The sequence below is a fragment of the Manacus candei genome, unplaced genomic scaffold, assembly GCF_025592945.1.
Source record: "Manacus candei isolate 608988 ecotype Guabito, Panama unplaced genomic scaffold, ASM2559294v1 h1tg000010l, whole genome shotgun sequence".
In the NCBI taxonomy this organism is placed as follows: Eukaryota; Metazoa; Chordata; class Aves; order Passeriformes; family Pipridae; genus Manacus; species Manacus candei.
In genome coordinates this window covers 4,674,196-4,692,591 of record NW_026138058.1, presented here as the reverse complement: position 1 = coordinate 4,692,591, position 18,396 = coordinate 4,674,196, and the positions used below count along the sequence as shown (strand labels likewise).

Here is an 18,396-nt window from a genome sequence, read left to right as displayed (position 1 = left end):
TTGCCAATTTACCACAAAAATCATGAGTCATTCCATAAAAGACACTCTGGGATTTCTTGACTGGTGTTTAAACACAATTCTTCTCTGACACGGAACCTGATCTTTTGTAGTTGCACACTTAAATATCCATCCTCAGATCCTGGTTTTGGCAGGTCAGGGGTCCAAATCAGAAAGCAAGTACAACAACTGAAAAATTTTGGATTTTATGCCATTTATTTGACCGCACATTTTTGAGGGCAGCTAAATCAGTTTCCGAGTGTGCACTTCTTCAGTAAGCATAAGATCATGGTATCGGATACTAGAACACTGCAACTCTTCTACGTTAGTGGGAGCAAGAGTAATCCTCTTGAGTCAGTGATTGCAGACAGTCGGTGTTAGCTGCCAGACCTACTTCAGTGGGGTTACAGAAATTTGCAGTACTTGTGAAGAATTGCTTTGTCAGCAAAATCTCAAGATCTACCCAATAATGGTATTCTCTCAAATGTACTTGCAATGTACTTTTGCAGCCTTTTGCAGACAAAAATCTGGTACAGAAGTTTTGCTTAAATTTCTCTGTGAGGCAGTGTGGTTAAGGCAGGGGGAAAGGCCTTGTTTCTGTAGCTAGCCACATATGTCCAATTTTGGTTAAAATATTTAACAGAAAAATGACTCGTAAAATGTACTGTAATTTTCCAAATGTTTTTTACACATTCGTCTCTCCATATGGAATAAAAAAATGTGTCTGAGAATTCGGGTGCCACAATTCCAAATTCTTATTGTCTCACTCACTTCCTGATGAGATCCATACACATATTTGTAAAAGCCCTGAAACATGAAATTACTGTAAAAACTCCTGTTGCATAAGCCACTCATTTCATGATAAGACTATTGGACAATTAAACAATGTATGATTCTTGTTTCACCAGCTGTGCTTGGGGCAGAAACAAACACAGGTAATGTTACAGCATCACAAAACTGAACACAGAATTTCCAGGCACTACTTAAGGACAAATGCTGCAGAGTATACCCAACGGTTTCCTTTTCTTTCTACATAAATACAGACAAAATTCAAAGAAGCACACCAAGACTTTTTACCTTCTAGGTGCAAAAGGAACTTAGATTTGCTTAGAAGTACCTCTAAATGTTCTCAATGGTTTTCTGTTTTTGGCAAAAAGTGAACGTGTTACAACTGGGAAAACACAGCAAACCTACCAGGACAGAAAGAAATTGGATTACTTTACTTCTTGGGTTTGATAGCAACCACCAGATCTGGTAAAGTTCTTTGTATGGAAATTTAGCAAAAAGTATCTCTTTTCAGGAATGAAGCATTTATCAGACTTTTCTCCAGATTTTTTTGCCTCCCCCAAAGAATCAAGTACTTGCATTTGCATCAGTCAGTGGTCTCTGTTATTGGTAGTAGATTGAGAAAGTAAGCTCTCATCTCACATTTTTCTCTGTTTGGTAAATGCCCTGACAGCGAACATATTTGTCCTTTCTTGTTCCCTGGAGAAATAATTATCTCTGGAGAGTTGTTCCATTTTGTTATATGTTTAAGCAAAGACCAATTGCCTATAAGCTGCTTTTTTTGTCCTACACATTAATGCCATCATTTTAAATAATTGCTCAGAATATAACTCAGCAGTATAGAAATTAAAGACACAAAGAAGAAATAGCAACTGAAAACTAGCTTGCTTGTTTTTAAAACCAAAAAGGCACAAGCCCACTGCATTTCTCAGAAGACCATCCTAAGACACCAGATGCCCTATTTTTAATGTGAATTCTTAAGTGAAACAAGAGTATAAATGAGAATTTATATTAAAAATATCCCACTATTAGAACTACAGAATTGAAGCAATTGCCATCAAGAGAACAGAAAAAAAACTATTAGGGTGTTGAGGAATAGTTAGGAGGATATTCAGATGGATCACAACCTAAGTTGTGCCAGTTTTTGTACTTGAAACTGCGCACTAGCTTCAGCTGCTGACGTAAATAATTGCATACAGCAGACTGTTTTCCAATGCAAATATCTTACAGAAGTGAAGCTTCAAAATAAATGTTTTGCAATGAGTACACTGTGAAATTCTGCAAAGCTTCAAAAAGAAAGTTACTTTTTTCTCTGATTTCAGCAGACTTTCACTTAGATTTTCAGAGGTGTCAGAGAGATGAGATTCTGTCTTTTAAAAGGCACCAACATTCGCCCATTAACAAGGACTGCATTGTTGTCCCAGTTCACTGTTTATTGTTCAGGTCTCTCTGGAAAGTGTATGTCAAAAATTACTTTGTGGGGAAAGTGTGTGAAGGGGTTCTCAGTCACTTCATTCCGTAACATTATCGTTTTATCCAGCTTATTTTATCTTTTAGATGTTAACTTCTTACCACTACGTAATTTTGTGAAACATATGGAGAACACAGTTTGTACTCCAGTAATTGGCTATGAAACAGCAAAAGAACTGTGTTTTCACTTAGGCCTTAGTCAGGTAAAATCATATGGTTTAAAAGCCAGGTAAGAATTTCAGAGCTTTCAAGAGCATTGCTCTATCAATTCAAAAATGTTTTCAGCCACATCTGGTCTGAATTCTTAGCAGTTACGTTGCAACTCTCTGGGTAGCAAATATATGCAAGGTTTTGCCTGTCAGACTTGACTAGCTCTGCCAACACATGCACACACGTTTTACCTATAACCACAAAATATTTCAAATGGTGTTCTGGTATGCATCACGTGGATCTGCAATCAATACAGTGCCTTTGTGTGCTTCAGCAGATTGGTAACGAATGACGAGCTGGCCAAGGACTACTTTGTATTTTTCTGGATGAAATTTAGTTGCTTCTTTTACATGCAATTTTACATATGTACCTTCAAGGGAGCAAACTCCATGGTGAAAACTGTGCATTAAAAAGCTGGATTTACCATAACTTTTCAAACTTCTCTCTGCTGTTATAAGACCACCTGAAGTCTCTTGTTTCTAAAATCAAATTTGCTGCTAAGAGTTTTACAATCCCACACTTCAGACTGCGCTATTACCATTAAAGTGCAGAGCCACATAAACAGCAAAGGAAAAGCTAAGAGGAAAAGAGAAAAAGTCCCACCCTCTTAGAAGGTGTCACAGAATCTGTGAATGCATTAGTAATCAATGCTTGCTGCAATCAGCACAACGGTGTCACCAAGAGCACAATATTCTGCAGACCCTAGTGATGAAACCCAACCACTAAGGGGTTGTGTTCTCGTAGACAGCTCAACCTGCTCTCAAAGCTCCTGGAAATGGTTCGTTAAGATTTACGGCTTGATTAAAACTTGAAACAAACATTCAGACCGAGGTGGTTAAGACAGGACTTTAATGCCCCACAGTGTTATGTGGATGTGAGAAGCTACCAGAAATTGAGCCATGTGAACCACAATGAAGGCATGGTCAAAAGATGCTTTTGCTTTCACCAAAATCTGCAAGTATCTGGCATCATTCCATTCTTTCTAAAGCCAACAAAAATAGCCACTGCACAGAGCACAGCTTCCTCCCACTTTTGATCTGAGTTCTGCAATGTTGTAGGCCTCAAAAAGTTCAATAGTTCTGTTCTATTTTTCATTACAAAGATTTGTTGTATTAACTGTGAGAGAATAAGAAGGCTAAATCTGCTGCTAATCTTTAAATATGATCTGCTACGGGAAGGGATTTAACATGTATTGAAATTTAGGACTAGGAACTGGGTCTGTGATACCTGACCCAAAGTCACTCACTAAGGCTGGTGCTGGAAGACAGGTATCTATTGCAGTTCATTGTATCAAAAGCACAAAATTGTCACTTTAATCTGTAAAAATGCAGCTTTAAATCCAGTACACACTGTTCCCATAAGATTCACTCACTACATGTGAACCACTCTCTAAGACTGATTTTGGGAAACATTTAGAATCACAGTCCAGTACAGGAAAGAGTTTGTCTCTGATATGGATACAGTCTTTCACAGGCTCTGCTTAAGATCTCTTTTAAAACTGAAGTAGGAGGTTATCATGTTTGTGTAGTGGTATATTCATCTGCCTATTCTTTGCAGGCAAATTAAATCTACAGTCAGAGTGCAGCATTTTCAAAAAAATTAATGATCTTACTTCAAAAGATATCTGTATCTGACTAGAATAACCACATTCTCAATTTGTCTGACTTTTTTTATAGATCCTTTTTTGAGGCATCTGGTTGCAACTATGTGAAGGTTGCCTACATCACAATTCCATGCTTCTCAGTACTGCGATGTGTAAGTCTCTGTGCCTCAGAAAAACCTGCAAATAACAGCACTATAAAAGTGGAAGGGTTTGTACAAACCAGTGTGATCTGCATGTAACCACACAGAGGTTAAAGTTCTATTCAGGTTGCATTAGCAGACAGCCTTTTACCTAGTCAGAGCATCACAAGATGCTCCTTTGAAACTTCTACCTCCAAACAGAGAGTATGGAAAACACTGGTGACAAGAGAGCTTCTAAGATGTGAGATTGGAGTCCAAATTTTGAGGTAAATAAATGTAATTGACCCAGGGTTGATATCCCTTTGCCTCTCTTCTAGTTTCATTTTCAGGAGAGGAGACCTGCATGGTGATAGCTAAAGGAAACATGGAATGTGAACTTTTGGAGTCAAACCTCATGAGCTTCTGTTGGACACCTTACTGATGGTTAGAATTTGTGCCAATTGCATTTTTCTCATCTTGCGGGTCTCAAGCTCTATCTTGCATATGGCAAATGTCATGTGTGTTATCTAAAATTCATTTCAGATTAGTCTGTTGAACCATTTCTTTTTAAAATTTTCACATGAAAGTTACTTTTCAGCCTTGAAAAGTCAGCCTGGTGCAGACACTTAATTTTATGATGCATCACTCTGGATATAGACTTGAATCTAGTCAGTTTGGACAATTTCCCTGGGATGAGTTGGTAGCATTTGACAACATACCGCGTTATTTATTTTGACTGAATTACTCTCTTGCTGAAGTGATCTTGCTGACCTCATTGTGGTCGAGCTGCTTTAACTCCATCAGAATGACTTTGGGTACAAGTCTGCTCATAGTGTCTGCCGTGTTTCTAATTCAAATATGCCGAGGGAAACAGCAATTAGTCAATCCAGTGTGAGCAAAGAGTGGGACAAGAGGAAGTGAACACAGCTTTGAAACTGTTCTATATAATACAGTGCTTGTGTTTTTAAAATGAAAGAGATTTAAACTGTCACTTTTTGGACTAAATGATGTGCTGTTTGGACTAATGTCTTGGAATAAAAGGTGGACAGCAGATCAATTGCATATTGAGGTGGCTGAGTGAAACAGGTGAGCCGCACGTCTACATTCTTCTGCAGCACAGACAACCAACCCAGCCAAAAGTTCTAGGTGCAAATCCCCAATCTGAATATGTCTGAATTCGTGAATCAGAGATATGTGAGATACAAAATCTAGCTCTGCAACAGCAATATTGCAACACCACGCATGGGTAACTGGTTCTCTACAAGGCAAATATTCCCATTTAAACAGTGTCTGTTCTGTCAGTGGTCCTCGCATCCTGAGCTGAGCTGAGCAGCTCTTACAAGTTTCTAATACAAGTTTTCTTTAGTCATCACAGAACTGGGCCTATTTGTTGTCAGTTCCATTTTAAGATGCTTAGCTCTGCAACGTATTAGAAACTTAAGTGCTTAGTCCAGTACTGGCAAACAAGCACTGAAAAGAGGCATAGGCAGGAGACAGACTGCTATGCCTATATCCATCCCTCTGACAAGCTAGCTTTTCATTCCAAAAGTCCACCTTTGGCTGAACACTTCTAAAAGAAGAATCTGGCCACTCTTACATAGTTACAGTAGTCATTAACTCCCAACAGGTGAGGTTAAATTTGGTCCCTATTGTATTCCAGGAAATCATCACAGCATTTCCACTTTATGTCACTTTGCTGCTTCAGTTGTTGAAGGTGCCATGGCATAGTTTGGGATAGCTAGAATGTACCAGTGCTTTGACCACTAGGTACTCTTACTCATTCACAAACCTTGTGTCAAAGGTTGAGATCTCCAGATGTTTCCCAGGCAGATCCGAGACAGGTTTCTGCTGGTGAAGTTAATTTAAAGCTAATTCTCTATAGAACTTGGATTAAGCACATTTCCAAGATGCAGTGGTGCGCAGAATGAGATAGTACTAAATTTATCCTTGCTTGCCTTGTGCACAATTACTCCTCCACATATGAGGTAACTTACAGAACTTGATATTCCTGTTCTTCTTGGCACTTACACAGTACTCTTGCAACATCCTTCTGATTCCCACTAGAAGTTAAGACACAATTTCTGAGCTTAATACTCAACTTTCAAATGACTTTTGACAGTTTCTCTGCTTGCTGCCAGCATCATCTCAGTGGAGCATCAAGTTTCAAAACCTAAAAAAACCTAACTAGTACTACTCTGCTATTGTCTTTTTGTCCTTGCCATCATAGGATTGCTTTCCCAACTCTTTTTTTTTTTTTTCATAATTTTTTTGAGGGTAGCCACAGAGCCAATATGTTACAACTAGGCACACTAAAACCACAGTAATATAAATTAAGCTTTCACCACCCAGAATGCGTGAGAATGGTTGCAAACATTCTAATTATGCCCCTAATCTCCCAGGCCATCCTCCTCCTTCTGTGTGTGTAGCTGGAGGAGGCAGGGGAGAAGTGAATGACCCTCAGGAACCATTCCCACCAGTTCCCACATGTGCATACCTCCAACACGGCACCACAACTAGGATGGTAGGATGTGCTGCCATCCCCTCACAGTTATATGCCACTTCCTAATACCATTCTCTCCCCTTTTTAGTCAATACCAGGCCAATAGGAACTCCTGTGATCTGTCTCATACTTGACAAATCAAAAATGAAGAAGTCAGAGAAAGAACTAATAGAGAAAAGAGATCAGAAGATAACTGGCACTGGCTATGCGTGTGATATTTAGGAAAAATATAAAATTCCTGATAGCCACACCAAGTCCTATGTTTCTGCTTCTGGAGTGACCAGAGAACTATGACAGATAACTGTCATGCCACTGTTGACCCAGGGGAATTGAGCTGGGAATTCAAGGCAGGGTGTGGGAAATGAGTGGGTTGGTGAGGAAGGTCCAGAATAAGAGCAGTTAAGGAATACTGAGCAAATGGAGGACATGGGGAGAAGACAAAATTTGAAACACACAGACCAGGAATTTCCATAGGGCACTATTTCAAAAGCTTTTGTCAGGACTTTAATTTCACAGAAAGACTCAAGGTGTTTTTCCTCTCCCCTTTCTTCCCAGTCACAAACTACCATCGCAAAGAACTTCTTCTTTCACCTCCCTCTCTTACTACTGTCAGAAGTAAAGCACCCTTAAGCAATTAGCAGCAATTGCACTGTGTTGAAACAATGAAACTGCTGAACAATAGGGATAGGCTCAGTATTATGAGAGGTCCAGTGCTATGATGATCCAGGCCAGGAACTCTGAATTCACTGCCAGAAGAATTACTGGTTAGTACGTTATTAACTTCACTGCATTTCACTCTGGAAACAATTCACCCAGTGTTAAACAAAATCAACTTCTCAGTCTCCCAATCGTACACATATATGTCCAACACTGAAAGTCAGAATCAGATGGTGAGATGAGATGTAACTCAATCTGCTGCCTACCAATACAACTAGTGTGGCCCACTCTTCTGGGGGTAATTTGGGACTGCATACCAGACACATTCTTTGAGGCTGGTAGTAGCAGCCATCTCCCAAGAGTCCAAGACTGCAGCATGACACAATGGCCACAGAAGTACTTAAGAGTGAACACAACAGTCTCATGCAGATAAAAACCAAAAGAGACATTTATTGTCTGACTTGACTTTTCAGACAGCCTTAAGCCACATTTTTCTCTTTATTGTGTAGAGCTTGGAATTCAACAAATGTATCACTGTGTTCAGAAACTCAGGGAAATTAACTACTATTAATTTCAGCTAGTGTGAAAGTCAAGTTCACTGATTTTAACTATCTGCTACTGTAAAATTGTAACTTGCTGTTTTTCTGCAGTTAGCAACAGCCACAGGGTTTTTGCTATCATCTGTTTGGTCAACTATTGGCTCGGGTTTCTCTCCTCTAATCATGGTGAAGACTAGTGAGTGAAGCCCCAAGGGGTGCACCTGCATTGTGCTCTCCCAGAAGACCATGAGAAACCCTCCACAGTTGTTTAGCTTCAGCGAAACAGTTCTCAAGCATCTCCTTCAACAGCTACCTCACATCCTAAGCAGTCTTTACAGTCCCCACTCCTCTCTACTGCCTTTTTAAGCAGTCGCTCAAGTTCTGCACAGGGGACTCAGTCACTCCCCCACATCCAGGTGCATCTGTGCAAGGTCTTCAACATTAATATTTTCCTTCATGGCATTTGTCTTTCCCCAACAATCTTTGGCTTTTAAAGGTCACTCACTTTGGCAAGACTCTTAAAGTAGTAATTTGGACTCTTATTTGAATTTATTCATTATTTCCACTGTACTCAGGTTTTTCTTTTGCTGTTCTGTCATTAAGCAAGTATCTGAGCAATTGCTCCTTCCAGCAATGAAGTCACCAGCTACAGGAAGAGAGGTGGCAAGTGTATCATGTGTCGATGAGGTACTAAATCACAAGCTCTGCCCCTCACCCCTGTTGCAGCCTAGAACAGCACGGGGCTGTGTGGAGAAAGCAACACCAAGCCAACTCCAGCACGGTCAGCAAACAGGACTGGGTTTGAAATGTTGTGAGGAAGTATACACAAACACATCCACATTTATCTTCTTAAGCAAGTCCAACTCATAGCTAATTTAATTTACTCAGCACTAACGGATGCATCAATGTATGCAAGTATCTAAAGAGGGGGATGCTAAGAGGATGGAGCCAGGCTTTTCTCAGTGGACAAGGGGCAAACAGGCAGAAATGGATGCACTGGAAATTCCACTTGAACATGAGGAAGAACTTCTTTCTTGTGTAGGTGACCGAGCATTGGAATAGATTGCTTGGAGAGGGTGTGGAGTCGCCCTTGCTGGAGATATTCAGGAACAGGCTGTATGCAATCCTGTGCACTGTGGTCTGGGATGACCCTGCTTGGGCAGCGAGGTTGGACCAGATGATCCACTGTGGTCCCTTCTAACTTGAAGGGATCCTCCATGCTCTGTGATTCCACGATTTTGCTGAGATCATGCCAGTCTGGCCTCACTTCCGGACCACAGGGCCACCAGAGAAAACAGTGGCTTGGAGTAATGACAGCGCAGGAGGTAGACAATGCCAAAAAAAGGCACCTCTCCCACAGCATACTCCTGGAAAAGCTGGCAGCCCATGCCTTGGACAGGAATACTCTGTGCTGGGTTAGGAACTGGCTGGAGGGCCGGGCCCAGAGAGTGGTGGGGATGAAGCTGCATCCAGTTGGGATCTGGTCACCAGTGGTGTCCCCAGGGATCAGTGTTGGGCCCAGTTCTGTTTAATATCTTTACTGATGATCTGGATGAGTGGATTGAGTCCATCATCAGCAAATTTGCAGATGACACTAAGTCAGGGGGGAGTGTCAATCAGCTGGAAGGCAGGAGGGCTCTGCAGAGAGACCTGGGCAAGCTGGATCCATGGGCTGATTCCAAGGGGATGAGGTTCAACCAGGCCAAGGGCCGGGTCCTGCACTCTGGTCACAACAACCCCCGGCAGCCCCACGGGCTGGGACAGAGTGGCTGGAGAGCAGCCAGGCAGGAAGGGAGCTGGGAGTGGGGATGGACAGGGAGCTGAACAGGAGCCAGAGTGTGCCCAGGTGGCCAAGAAGGCCAATGGATCCTGGCCTGGCTCAGGAACAGTGTGGCCAACAGGTCCAGGGAAGTGATTCTTGCCCTGGACTCAGCACTGGTGAGGCCACCCCTGGAGTGCTGTGTCCAGTTCTGGGCCCTCAGCTCAGGAAAGATGTTAAGGTGCTGGAGCAGGTCCAGAGAAGACCAGCAAGGCTGGGGAAGGGACTTGAACACAAGTGTTGTGAGGAGAGGCTGAGGGAGCTGGGGTTGTTCAGCCTGGAGAAGAGGAGGCTCAGGGGAGACCTCCTCACTCTCTGCAACTCCCTGACAGGAGGGGGGAGCCAGGTGGGGGTTGGTCTCTTTTCCCAGGAACCAGCAGTAGGACAAGAGGGCATGGTCTTAAACTCTGCCAGGGGAGGTTTAGGTTGGATATTAAGAAGAAATTTTTTTCCAGAGAGAGTGCTCAGCCATTGCAATGGTCTGGCCAGGGAGGGGGTGGAGTCACCGCCCCTGGAGGTGTTTCAGATGAGACTGGATGTGGCATCAGTGCCAGGGTCTGGGAACCGCGGCAGGGTTGGATCAAGGGTTGGACTTGATGGTGTCGGAGGTCTTTTCCACGATTCCACGATTCCAAAACCCGCCCTCCCGTGAGGGGCCGCTCCGCGCAGGCCCCGCGGGGGCCGCAGGGGGCGCTGCCGCTGCCGCGCCGGGCCCGCCCCTGGCGCGCGGGGGCGGTGGCGGAAGCGGCGGGCGCGGCCATGGCGGCGGCGGCGGCGGCGGCGGGGCAGCAGTGGGTGCTCGTGGAGATGGTGCAGGCCTTCTACGAGGTGCGGGCCCGGCGGGACGGCGTGAGGGCGGCCTGGGGCTCAGGGGGCGGGCAGGTGTCGCCGGCGCTGGTACGCGGCGCTCGGCGGCGGGGGGCACTGGGTCTGGGTGAGGGCGCTGCGCGGGTTGCGAGCGGGCGTGTGGGCACCGCGCTTGTGTGTGGGAAAGACAGGCGCACGTCCCGTTTCTCCGCGTTTATTAATTCATTTCAAATTGGTCCCTTGGACCGGTTTTTCACGTGAAAATTTCACATGAAACTTACTTTTCAGCCTCGAAAAAGTCAGCCTGATGCAGACACTTAATTTTATGAAGCATCGCTCTGCGTATAGGTTTGAACGTATAGATTTGCATACAGATATAGTTTGGACATTTGCACATAGGTATAGTTTGGACAATTTCCCTGGGATGAGTTGGTAGCATTTGACAACATACCGCGTTATTTATTTTGACTGAATTACTCTTCTTGCTGAAGTGATCTTGCTGACCTCATTGTGGTCGAGCTGCTTTAACTCCATCAGAATGACTTTGGGTACAAGTCTGCTCGTAGTGTCTGCCGTGTTTCTAATTCAAATATGCCGAGGGAAACAGCAATTAGTCAATCCAGTGTGAGCAAAAAGTGGGAAAAGAGGAGGTGAACACAGCTTTGAAACTGTTCTATATAATACAGTGCTTGTGTTTCTAAAATGAAAGAGATTTAAGCTGTCACTATTTGGACTAAATGATGTGCTGTTTGGACTAAGGTTATAAAATGACATTTAAGGCATACACCAGAGCATTGAAGCATTCAGGTTCACAGTGTTTTTTTGAGTATGGGGTCAGGGTTTGTAATGTAACAAGTGAGGTTCACAAAGCAAGAAACTGCGTTTAAGTGCTTAGGCTTGAGTTCCTTCCTGAGGGGGATCTGCAGTGTTTGTTAGTACCCAGGCTTTGTTTAGTGATAATAAAAAGGATGTCCTGGTGATAGGCGGTGTTCTTGTATCCCTTCCTTTGGCTAAGGGTGAGAATTTGTGCAAGGATTTGCAGTCCAAATATAGAAGTGCTTAGCCAATGAAGCAGGTAGCATGCTCTAGTGCACTGAATTCAGGATAATTGTAGGCACTGAAGAGCACAGGGACCTCTGTGTTAGTGTACTATGTGTTCTTTAGATATATAGGTTTACCTATGTATTCTTAATGTTTGGTAAACTTAAAAGTACTGTGCCAAAGATAGATTTGTTATTTTCAGTTTGATATGCCTTAGGACTCCTTAGTGGTTTTAAAAACTTGTGTTCAATTTCCTTTAATTTCTGGATGGGTGGTATGTTCCACTTATTTTGTTGGCAGGTCAGATCCCACCAGAAAGTGTTGATTTGTGGGATCCCTTCCCCTGACTTGCAGTGAGAGCGTGTTCGTTTGTGTGCACTTTGAGTCTTTTAAAAATAGTAGACAGGAGCCTTTCTGAAATTGAATAACTAAACTCATCATTAATACTAGGTGTGCAGTGCTGATGCTGTAACTCCACGTCTGGTTTAAACTAGCTTTACTGTCAGAGGAAACTGACTTTCCTACCTCCAAACACCCAAAGAGGCTAAATTTAACTGGGATCAACTCTGTTGTTCTGGTTTGCTTTAGGTATTCCCAAACATTATGTCCACACAAGAGAGTAAATGACACAAGGACGAAACTACTTGTGTACCTGATCAAAGTGCCTGTGAAGCTGACAGAAGTTGGCTATAAGGTTAGGCTTAGCTTTCTTGGTAAATAATAGTAGCTGTCCCTGCTGGTGGACTGTAGGTTAAAAGAATGGAGGGTTGAAGTGACTGTGTATAGATGACACAGACCCTCAGGCTCTTGGGATACTTCTACTTGTTTTGAAAGCATTCTGCCTTCACAGGTACTGACTGGTGCAACCTGTATGACTGAACTGCCTTTACCCTCAATATTCAAATTACGTGGATGTGTGGAACTGAAATCCGTCTGTTTAGTGTGTGCTTTGTTTATGAACAGCAGACTAAATCCATTCAAACTCAAGTTGACAGCTATGACTAGTAGCTGCAGTGCAATCCACTTTTATATAGCTACAATTTTTACTGATTTAGAAACACTTATGAGCTGATGATCAGCCTTGGGTTGTTTTCTGAGTGTACTAGTAGGGACAAAACTGTTGCGTTGTGTCACACTGCTTCAAATAGAATTCTGTGTAGACTTGTTCTTGTGCTTTTGTTTTCAGGCCCCTGCTTACCATCTCATTTTAGAAGGAATTCTAATTCTATGGATAATCAGACTTCTATTCTCCAAGACATATAAGCTTCAAGAGCGATCCGATCTAACACTTAAGGTATGGTGGGAAAACATTTTTCTTTAGAGAAACTGTTTATAGCTATTGATATATTTGGCTGCATTACAAGTGATGCTGCTTTTTTAGAATTTCAAAGGGTGAGCTTACTTTGGACTCAGAAACTTGCTTAAACGCTTCAGTTTGTGCTTTTAAAGTAGCACTGTGTTTGAGAGTCTGAGAAATAAAAGAAGAGCTGATGTGACAGTGACTGCTAACCTATGAAGAGCTGGCATTAGCTCTAATCAGTGGATGGCTTTATTTTAAAAATGGAAGCTTTGCAAAATGAACTGTAAGAGCATAGAGGGTAGGAAAATGATCCATCTGTATATATGGTGTCTGTGAGTAACAACGCTGAGAGTTTACAGTGAATTCCACAAAACTTTGTAGTGTAGCAGCAACCTTCTTCTTTTGCAGTGTAGTTGTCTCAAAAAAAGAATACAGAGGAGGAATGAACACAAAGGGAACTCCTGTGCAGTGAAACATAGAGTGTTTGGATCATCTAGGAAGATGTGCTGCGGTTTTAAAGTAGCCTCTAATTGTCCATCCAGAAACTACTCTAGTTCATTTAGTAGAGTTTCCCTCCATCAGATGGTTTCAATCTCTGCTATTTTGAAGGATAACTTTTTTTTCTTTTAAAGATCCGTTCTCTTTCAGTAGATAGTGGGAAAAGGCTCTTTGTGACTCTTGCATAACTGGTGACCTGAAAAAGCTGAAACCTATATTTTCCTTACAAAGTAAGGATTTCACTCAGGTGTCTCTCTGTGTAGCTTGGATGTTATCATCCAGTTTCGTGCTGTCATATTCATTCGTGACCGACCATTTTGCTGAAATTGAGGTATTTAAGAAAGTGCTCAGAGAAATCTCTGATAGTGGTATGTGGGGATGAAGTGGTGTGTGTCATTTTAACAGGGGACAACGAGCAGTTGGGAGATTGCACATGTAGCTGGTCTGCTGCAGCTCAGTGGAAGCAAGGGTTTAGAAGGGGATCAGGAGAGGGAAAAACATTTGGAAATTGTTTTATGCTTAAATAACCCTACTTTTGCAGGATGACAGTATTAAAGTTCACTGAGAGGACAGGAGTTAACAGGCTTTCTGAAAAACAGAAGCATGCAAATACATTATTGCTGTGATTCTTCTGATGAGATTTATACAAAATTTACTTAGGTTGAAGGGTGAAAAGGAATGTGAATACTAGCAAAAAGCCAAAGTGATTGAAAATTGAATTGTGCACAGGCTAGATATGTTGATTAACATTGGAAGGTACAGAAGAAAAAAGTTGCAGAATGCTGTGAGCTGTGTTGCATCAGAGGGTTTGACTTGAGGTGTTAAGGACACCTCTAACTTTTTGTTACCTTTATTTTGATGGCAAAACAATGTCATGGGTGAATGCTCTTTGATTTGATGGTTTGTTCAGGCTGCCTAACCATGAAGGAGATGCAAGTTAGTCTAGCTGGCTTTACCATTGATTTCCAAAGATGGAAGTAGTTTTTTCCATAGGAAGAACTGTATTTGAAAGGGAATGTCTTTGTCTACAGATAAGTTTATTGAAAGTAAGCAAAAAAGCAACAGTGAAGTGAGACTGTGAATATATCTTCTACATATCTACATAGCTGGAGGAGTTAAGCAAGCTGATACATCAGAGGCATGGAGTGGTTCCATTTCTTTTTCTACCATGTACATAATTGCTGTGAAAAGACGTCATTTATTTTGTGTGGGGGAATAGCTGTGGAGAACATGCAGAGACATCCCTCCTCCTTAGTCTTCACTAAAAATCCACAGATAATTGACACCAGTCTGTGTTGTGAGTTAACCCCAGTTGGCAGCTGAGCCCTGCACAGCTGCTCACATGGGAAAGGAAGAGTAAAAGCAAGAAAACTTGTGAGTAAATATAAAATTATTTAATAAACAAAGGAAAAGTGGAAGAAGAGAGAAATAAGACAAGTGGTGTGAAGGTGATCATGCAACACCTCCCATGGATGCACCAATACTGGCCAGTTCCCAAGGAAAAGGTGGCTTACTTCCCTAAAACTCCTCTCTTTTATTTCTGCATGATGTCATATAGTATGAAATATACGTTTGGTTAGTTCAGGTTGTCTGCCTGATTGTGTCCCCTCCCAGTCTCTTGGGGGTGTCCTCCATTCTATTCGCTGCGGGGAGGGAGTGAGAAACAGAAGGTGTAGCACTGTGCAAAGACTGTTCAGCAAGTGCTACAACTTTAGTGTGTTACCAGCATTGTTTCGGTCACAGGTGTAAAACACGTGTGTTTTACAAACATATGAGCTGCTACGAAGAAAATCACCACCATTGCAGCCAGACCCAGTGTGGTCCGTTTGATACAGTACGGGATCCCACACAGCCAGACTTCTCTGTGTGTGTTGATCTGCATATGCCAGCTGTTCACCAAGGAGACTGCTCATTTGCCTTCTGGCTTGTTCTAGTCTGAGTCATGCTGTGGTGCCCAGACTTCACCACACGAGAAAGCCACTGGAGGAGATAGGCCAGCTCAGGTGGTAGAGCTTAGGCTGCCTTTACACCAACTACTCATGTAATGGTTCTTGAAGTTTCTCTGTGAATTGTTGTTGGGGTTGCTGCCAGAGCAGAGCTGGCTCTGTGTAATAAATATTAATGCAGAAAACCACTGTTGCACAGCCATCCTAATGTGATGCGTTATACCAGTCTGTCCTGGGGAACTAGAATGGTATGTTGTGCAACGTAGTGCACTTAGGAGTCACACTTGTAAAACAGTGAAGAAATCCACCATGAAGGTGGCTTCTGGGTTCAGTCGAATGTGTAGCAAGAGTACGATGAAATCCAGTGCAGAAATCAACTTTCAAATGATTGACTGTCATCCTCTGATGACAGTGTTTGTAGGTATTCCTACTGGTTCTCTTTCAAAATAAGGAGATGTCTCAAAGCATAGACTGAAAAGGTGGAGTACTTCTCTGATAGTGTAAATTCCTTATAGTTTGGCATTTTGAGAAGCATAAATAAATCTGTGACCAGACAGGGTGCTAGACAGAGATTCTTACGAGCTTTTCACACAAAGTAAAATGTGTAGGAAGTGTCAAGGTGACAGTGAGATGGAGCAGGCTGTGAGAGTTTGCATGGTATCATTTAACCATGCATGAAAGGAAGGTGCCCTACAAATTTACATGTATTTTACTCTGTAGTAGATGATACTGAGCTTTTCTCTCAAAATCTCTGAAATTCCACTGGGAGTCACATCTTGCTGTTTGTAAATGGGGTGAAGAGTTGTTTTCTTCAGTTTTAGTATTTCTACTGCAGTAGTAGCATGGAAAGTGTTTTATTTAGGTGGTATAAGTCTGGAGGCTGGAAAATTCCTGTTAGAGGCAAATGTTTAATGCAAGGCTGAGAAATATGTAGGCCACAAGAGCTCTGTCTTGCAGGAGCAGCATTCACAGACTAACCAGATGTTGTTCTGCAGGGGAGAGCAGATGTTCTCGTAAAGGTTTTCAGTAATTTTGAACCAAGAGTCTCTATGTAGGTAAAGCTTCTCTTGTATATGAGCATAGTTTGAAAGTAAGAAATTTCTAACTAGCATGACCATTATTTGTGCCAAGTTATGCCATGATGATACATGGGTCTATAAATGCTGTGAAATTGAAGACCTGTTATTTGAGGATCAGTAAATAAAAATATTATTAATCTTTGGATATTAACACAGGTGTGTGGGTGACATTGTTTCAGAACATTAGTGCTAGCTGAGAACTGTCTTCATGAACAAAATTGCTACCTCTTCTTAAGAACATGGGTCACAAAGCAACTTTTTTAATAATTTGTGTTGAACCTGTTTATGCCTAAGTATTTCTCTTACCCAGGGTATCTGGCAATTAAAAAGTAAAACCCACAACCAACAAAATATAACTACCCAAAGCCATTTTGTATGTATGTGTGGGCAACCCTGTGTATTTAATAAGTGTATTTAAAGTGTTTTTATGTTTATACATAAATGTATGCAAGATTCTATTATGTGTAGGATTAGGCTTTAGAGAGCCAGAAAGTCCAGAGTCCAAGAGATAATCAGGCTGGAAAAGTCATACCCAGGGGATCACAGCAGGGCACCAACATTGCTGCGGCCACAGTCCTTCTAATCTGAAACACTCATGGGGACTTCAGTCTCAGCACCAATTACAGTTTGGGTTAGGGTTCAGAGAGCCAGAAACTAATTGTATTGTTAAATGTAGTTTTCTTTCCTCTTTTTTTTTTTCTGCGTATCTTTATTTGATTTTGTACAGCTTTGAAAAATGTATTGTGAAAAAAAAATTAAAAAGGAAAAAAATTGCTGTGGTGTTTTTAAAAATCAATTGCAGAATTTATGTTTTGGTAGTGAAATGAGCAGCTTTAAATAAGCAGCCTTTTTGAAACAGAGAAATACAAATTGATCCTAGTCATGCCCTTCGAAGTTAATGTGTTTACAGTATGTTGTCAGGTACTGGTTGCTGTACTAGTAAGTAATCCTCTGTGAAAGTTCTGCTTTTGTCGTATTAACAATGGTTTTGGTGCTTTGCCTGAGTGGTGGCTATTTTTTGGGAAACAAGGGCACTTGTTCTGCTGGTTCACTTTATGTCCTTTGGAATCATATAACTGATTTAGCACTTTGAAAACTAATGTGCACTGAGTATTCCTTCATGGCTAGGTGGGGGGGATATGTGGTTTAGTAGTTGTTGTTATCTTTTCTTGTGCATTTGTCAGTTTTTTTCTGATATATCCTGCTCACATATTTGTTACTTTGCTAAGAATTTTAATGCCACTGTTGTTGAAACAGCACTGTTGAGGACTTGAGAATGTAAAGTGAGGCAACTTATATTCAATTTTTATGTAATTTGTATTCAATTACATAAAGTGTAGAGGAGGATTTTCATAATTAACAGATTGTAATTAATTAAAATTTGGTAGAGACACCAAATTAGTATCTCATCTCTTTGTTACCATGTAGGATCTTTAATGCACAGGCACAGCTGGTCTGTTTCTTTACATCTAACATCCTGAGTTTATATCAATTCTAAGTGTCTCAGAAAAGTGACATGGACTAACATACATGATTTCTAATACAATTGTTTATTAGTGCATAATGTATTCTTTAGTGGAATTCCCTTTTTCAACAGTATTTTTATTCTCCTGATCAGGAAAAAGAAGAATTGATTGAAGAATGGCAGCCAGAACCTCTTGTACCTCCTGTGCCAAAAGATCACCCAGCTCTCAATTACAACATTGTTTCAGGGTAAATGTAACCAAAATACATTCTCTATTTTTATTTCAACTCAAATACTTGATGTCCATATTTTTAAGTGTATTACTTAACTAAGCATCTCCATATCCTTAAAACCTTTCATAAATTAATTGCATTTTTAGAGAGCATGTCACTGAAAAGATGGTCTTGGTTTTGCAACATTGTGGAGATTATATCACTAAGAAAATCTTTCTTACTTTTAAGTTTTATCATTAATTTTTTTTTTTTCAATATTGGAGGTGGGGGAGGAATATTGTATCTTTGCCTCCTTTGGGGATCTGTATTGTTTGGTAGTAATTAGTA

At 41.5% G+C, this 18,396-nt stretch overlaps 1 protein-coding gene across 1 annotated transcript in view; it reads left to right on the top strand.

Annotated features, from left to right (window-relative positions):
• The first annotated feature begins 10,443 nt into the window (after window positions 1-10,443).
• SPTLC1 (serine palmitoyltransferase long chain base subunit 1) overlaps window positions 10,444-18,396 on the top strand; it is a 28,068-nt gene continuing 20,115 nt past the window's right edge. Inside the window, exons 1-3 of the mRNA XM_051777430.1 lie at window positions 10,444-10,528; window positions 12,735-12,842; window positions 17,990-18,084. Coding sequence (XP_051633390.1) covers window positions 10,460-10,528; window positions 12,735-12,842; window positions 17,990-18,084 — 272 coding nt within the window. The 5' untranslated portion in view covers window positions 10,444-10,459. The remainder of the gene's footprint in view (window positions 10,529-12,734; window positions 12,843-17,989; window positions 18,085-18,396) is intronic.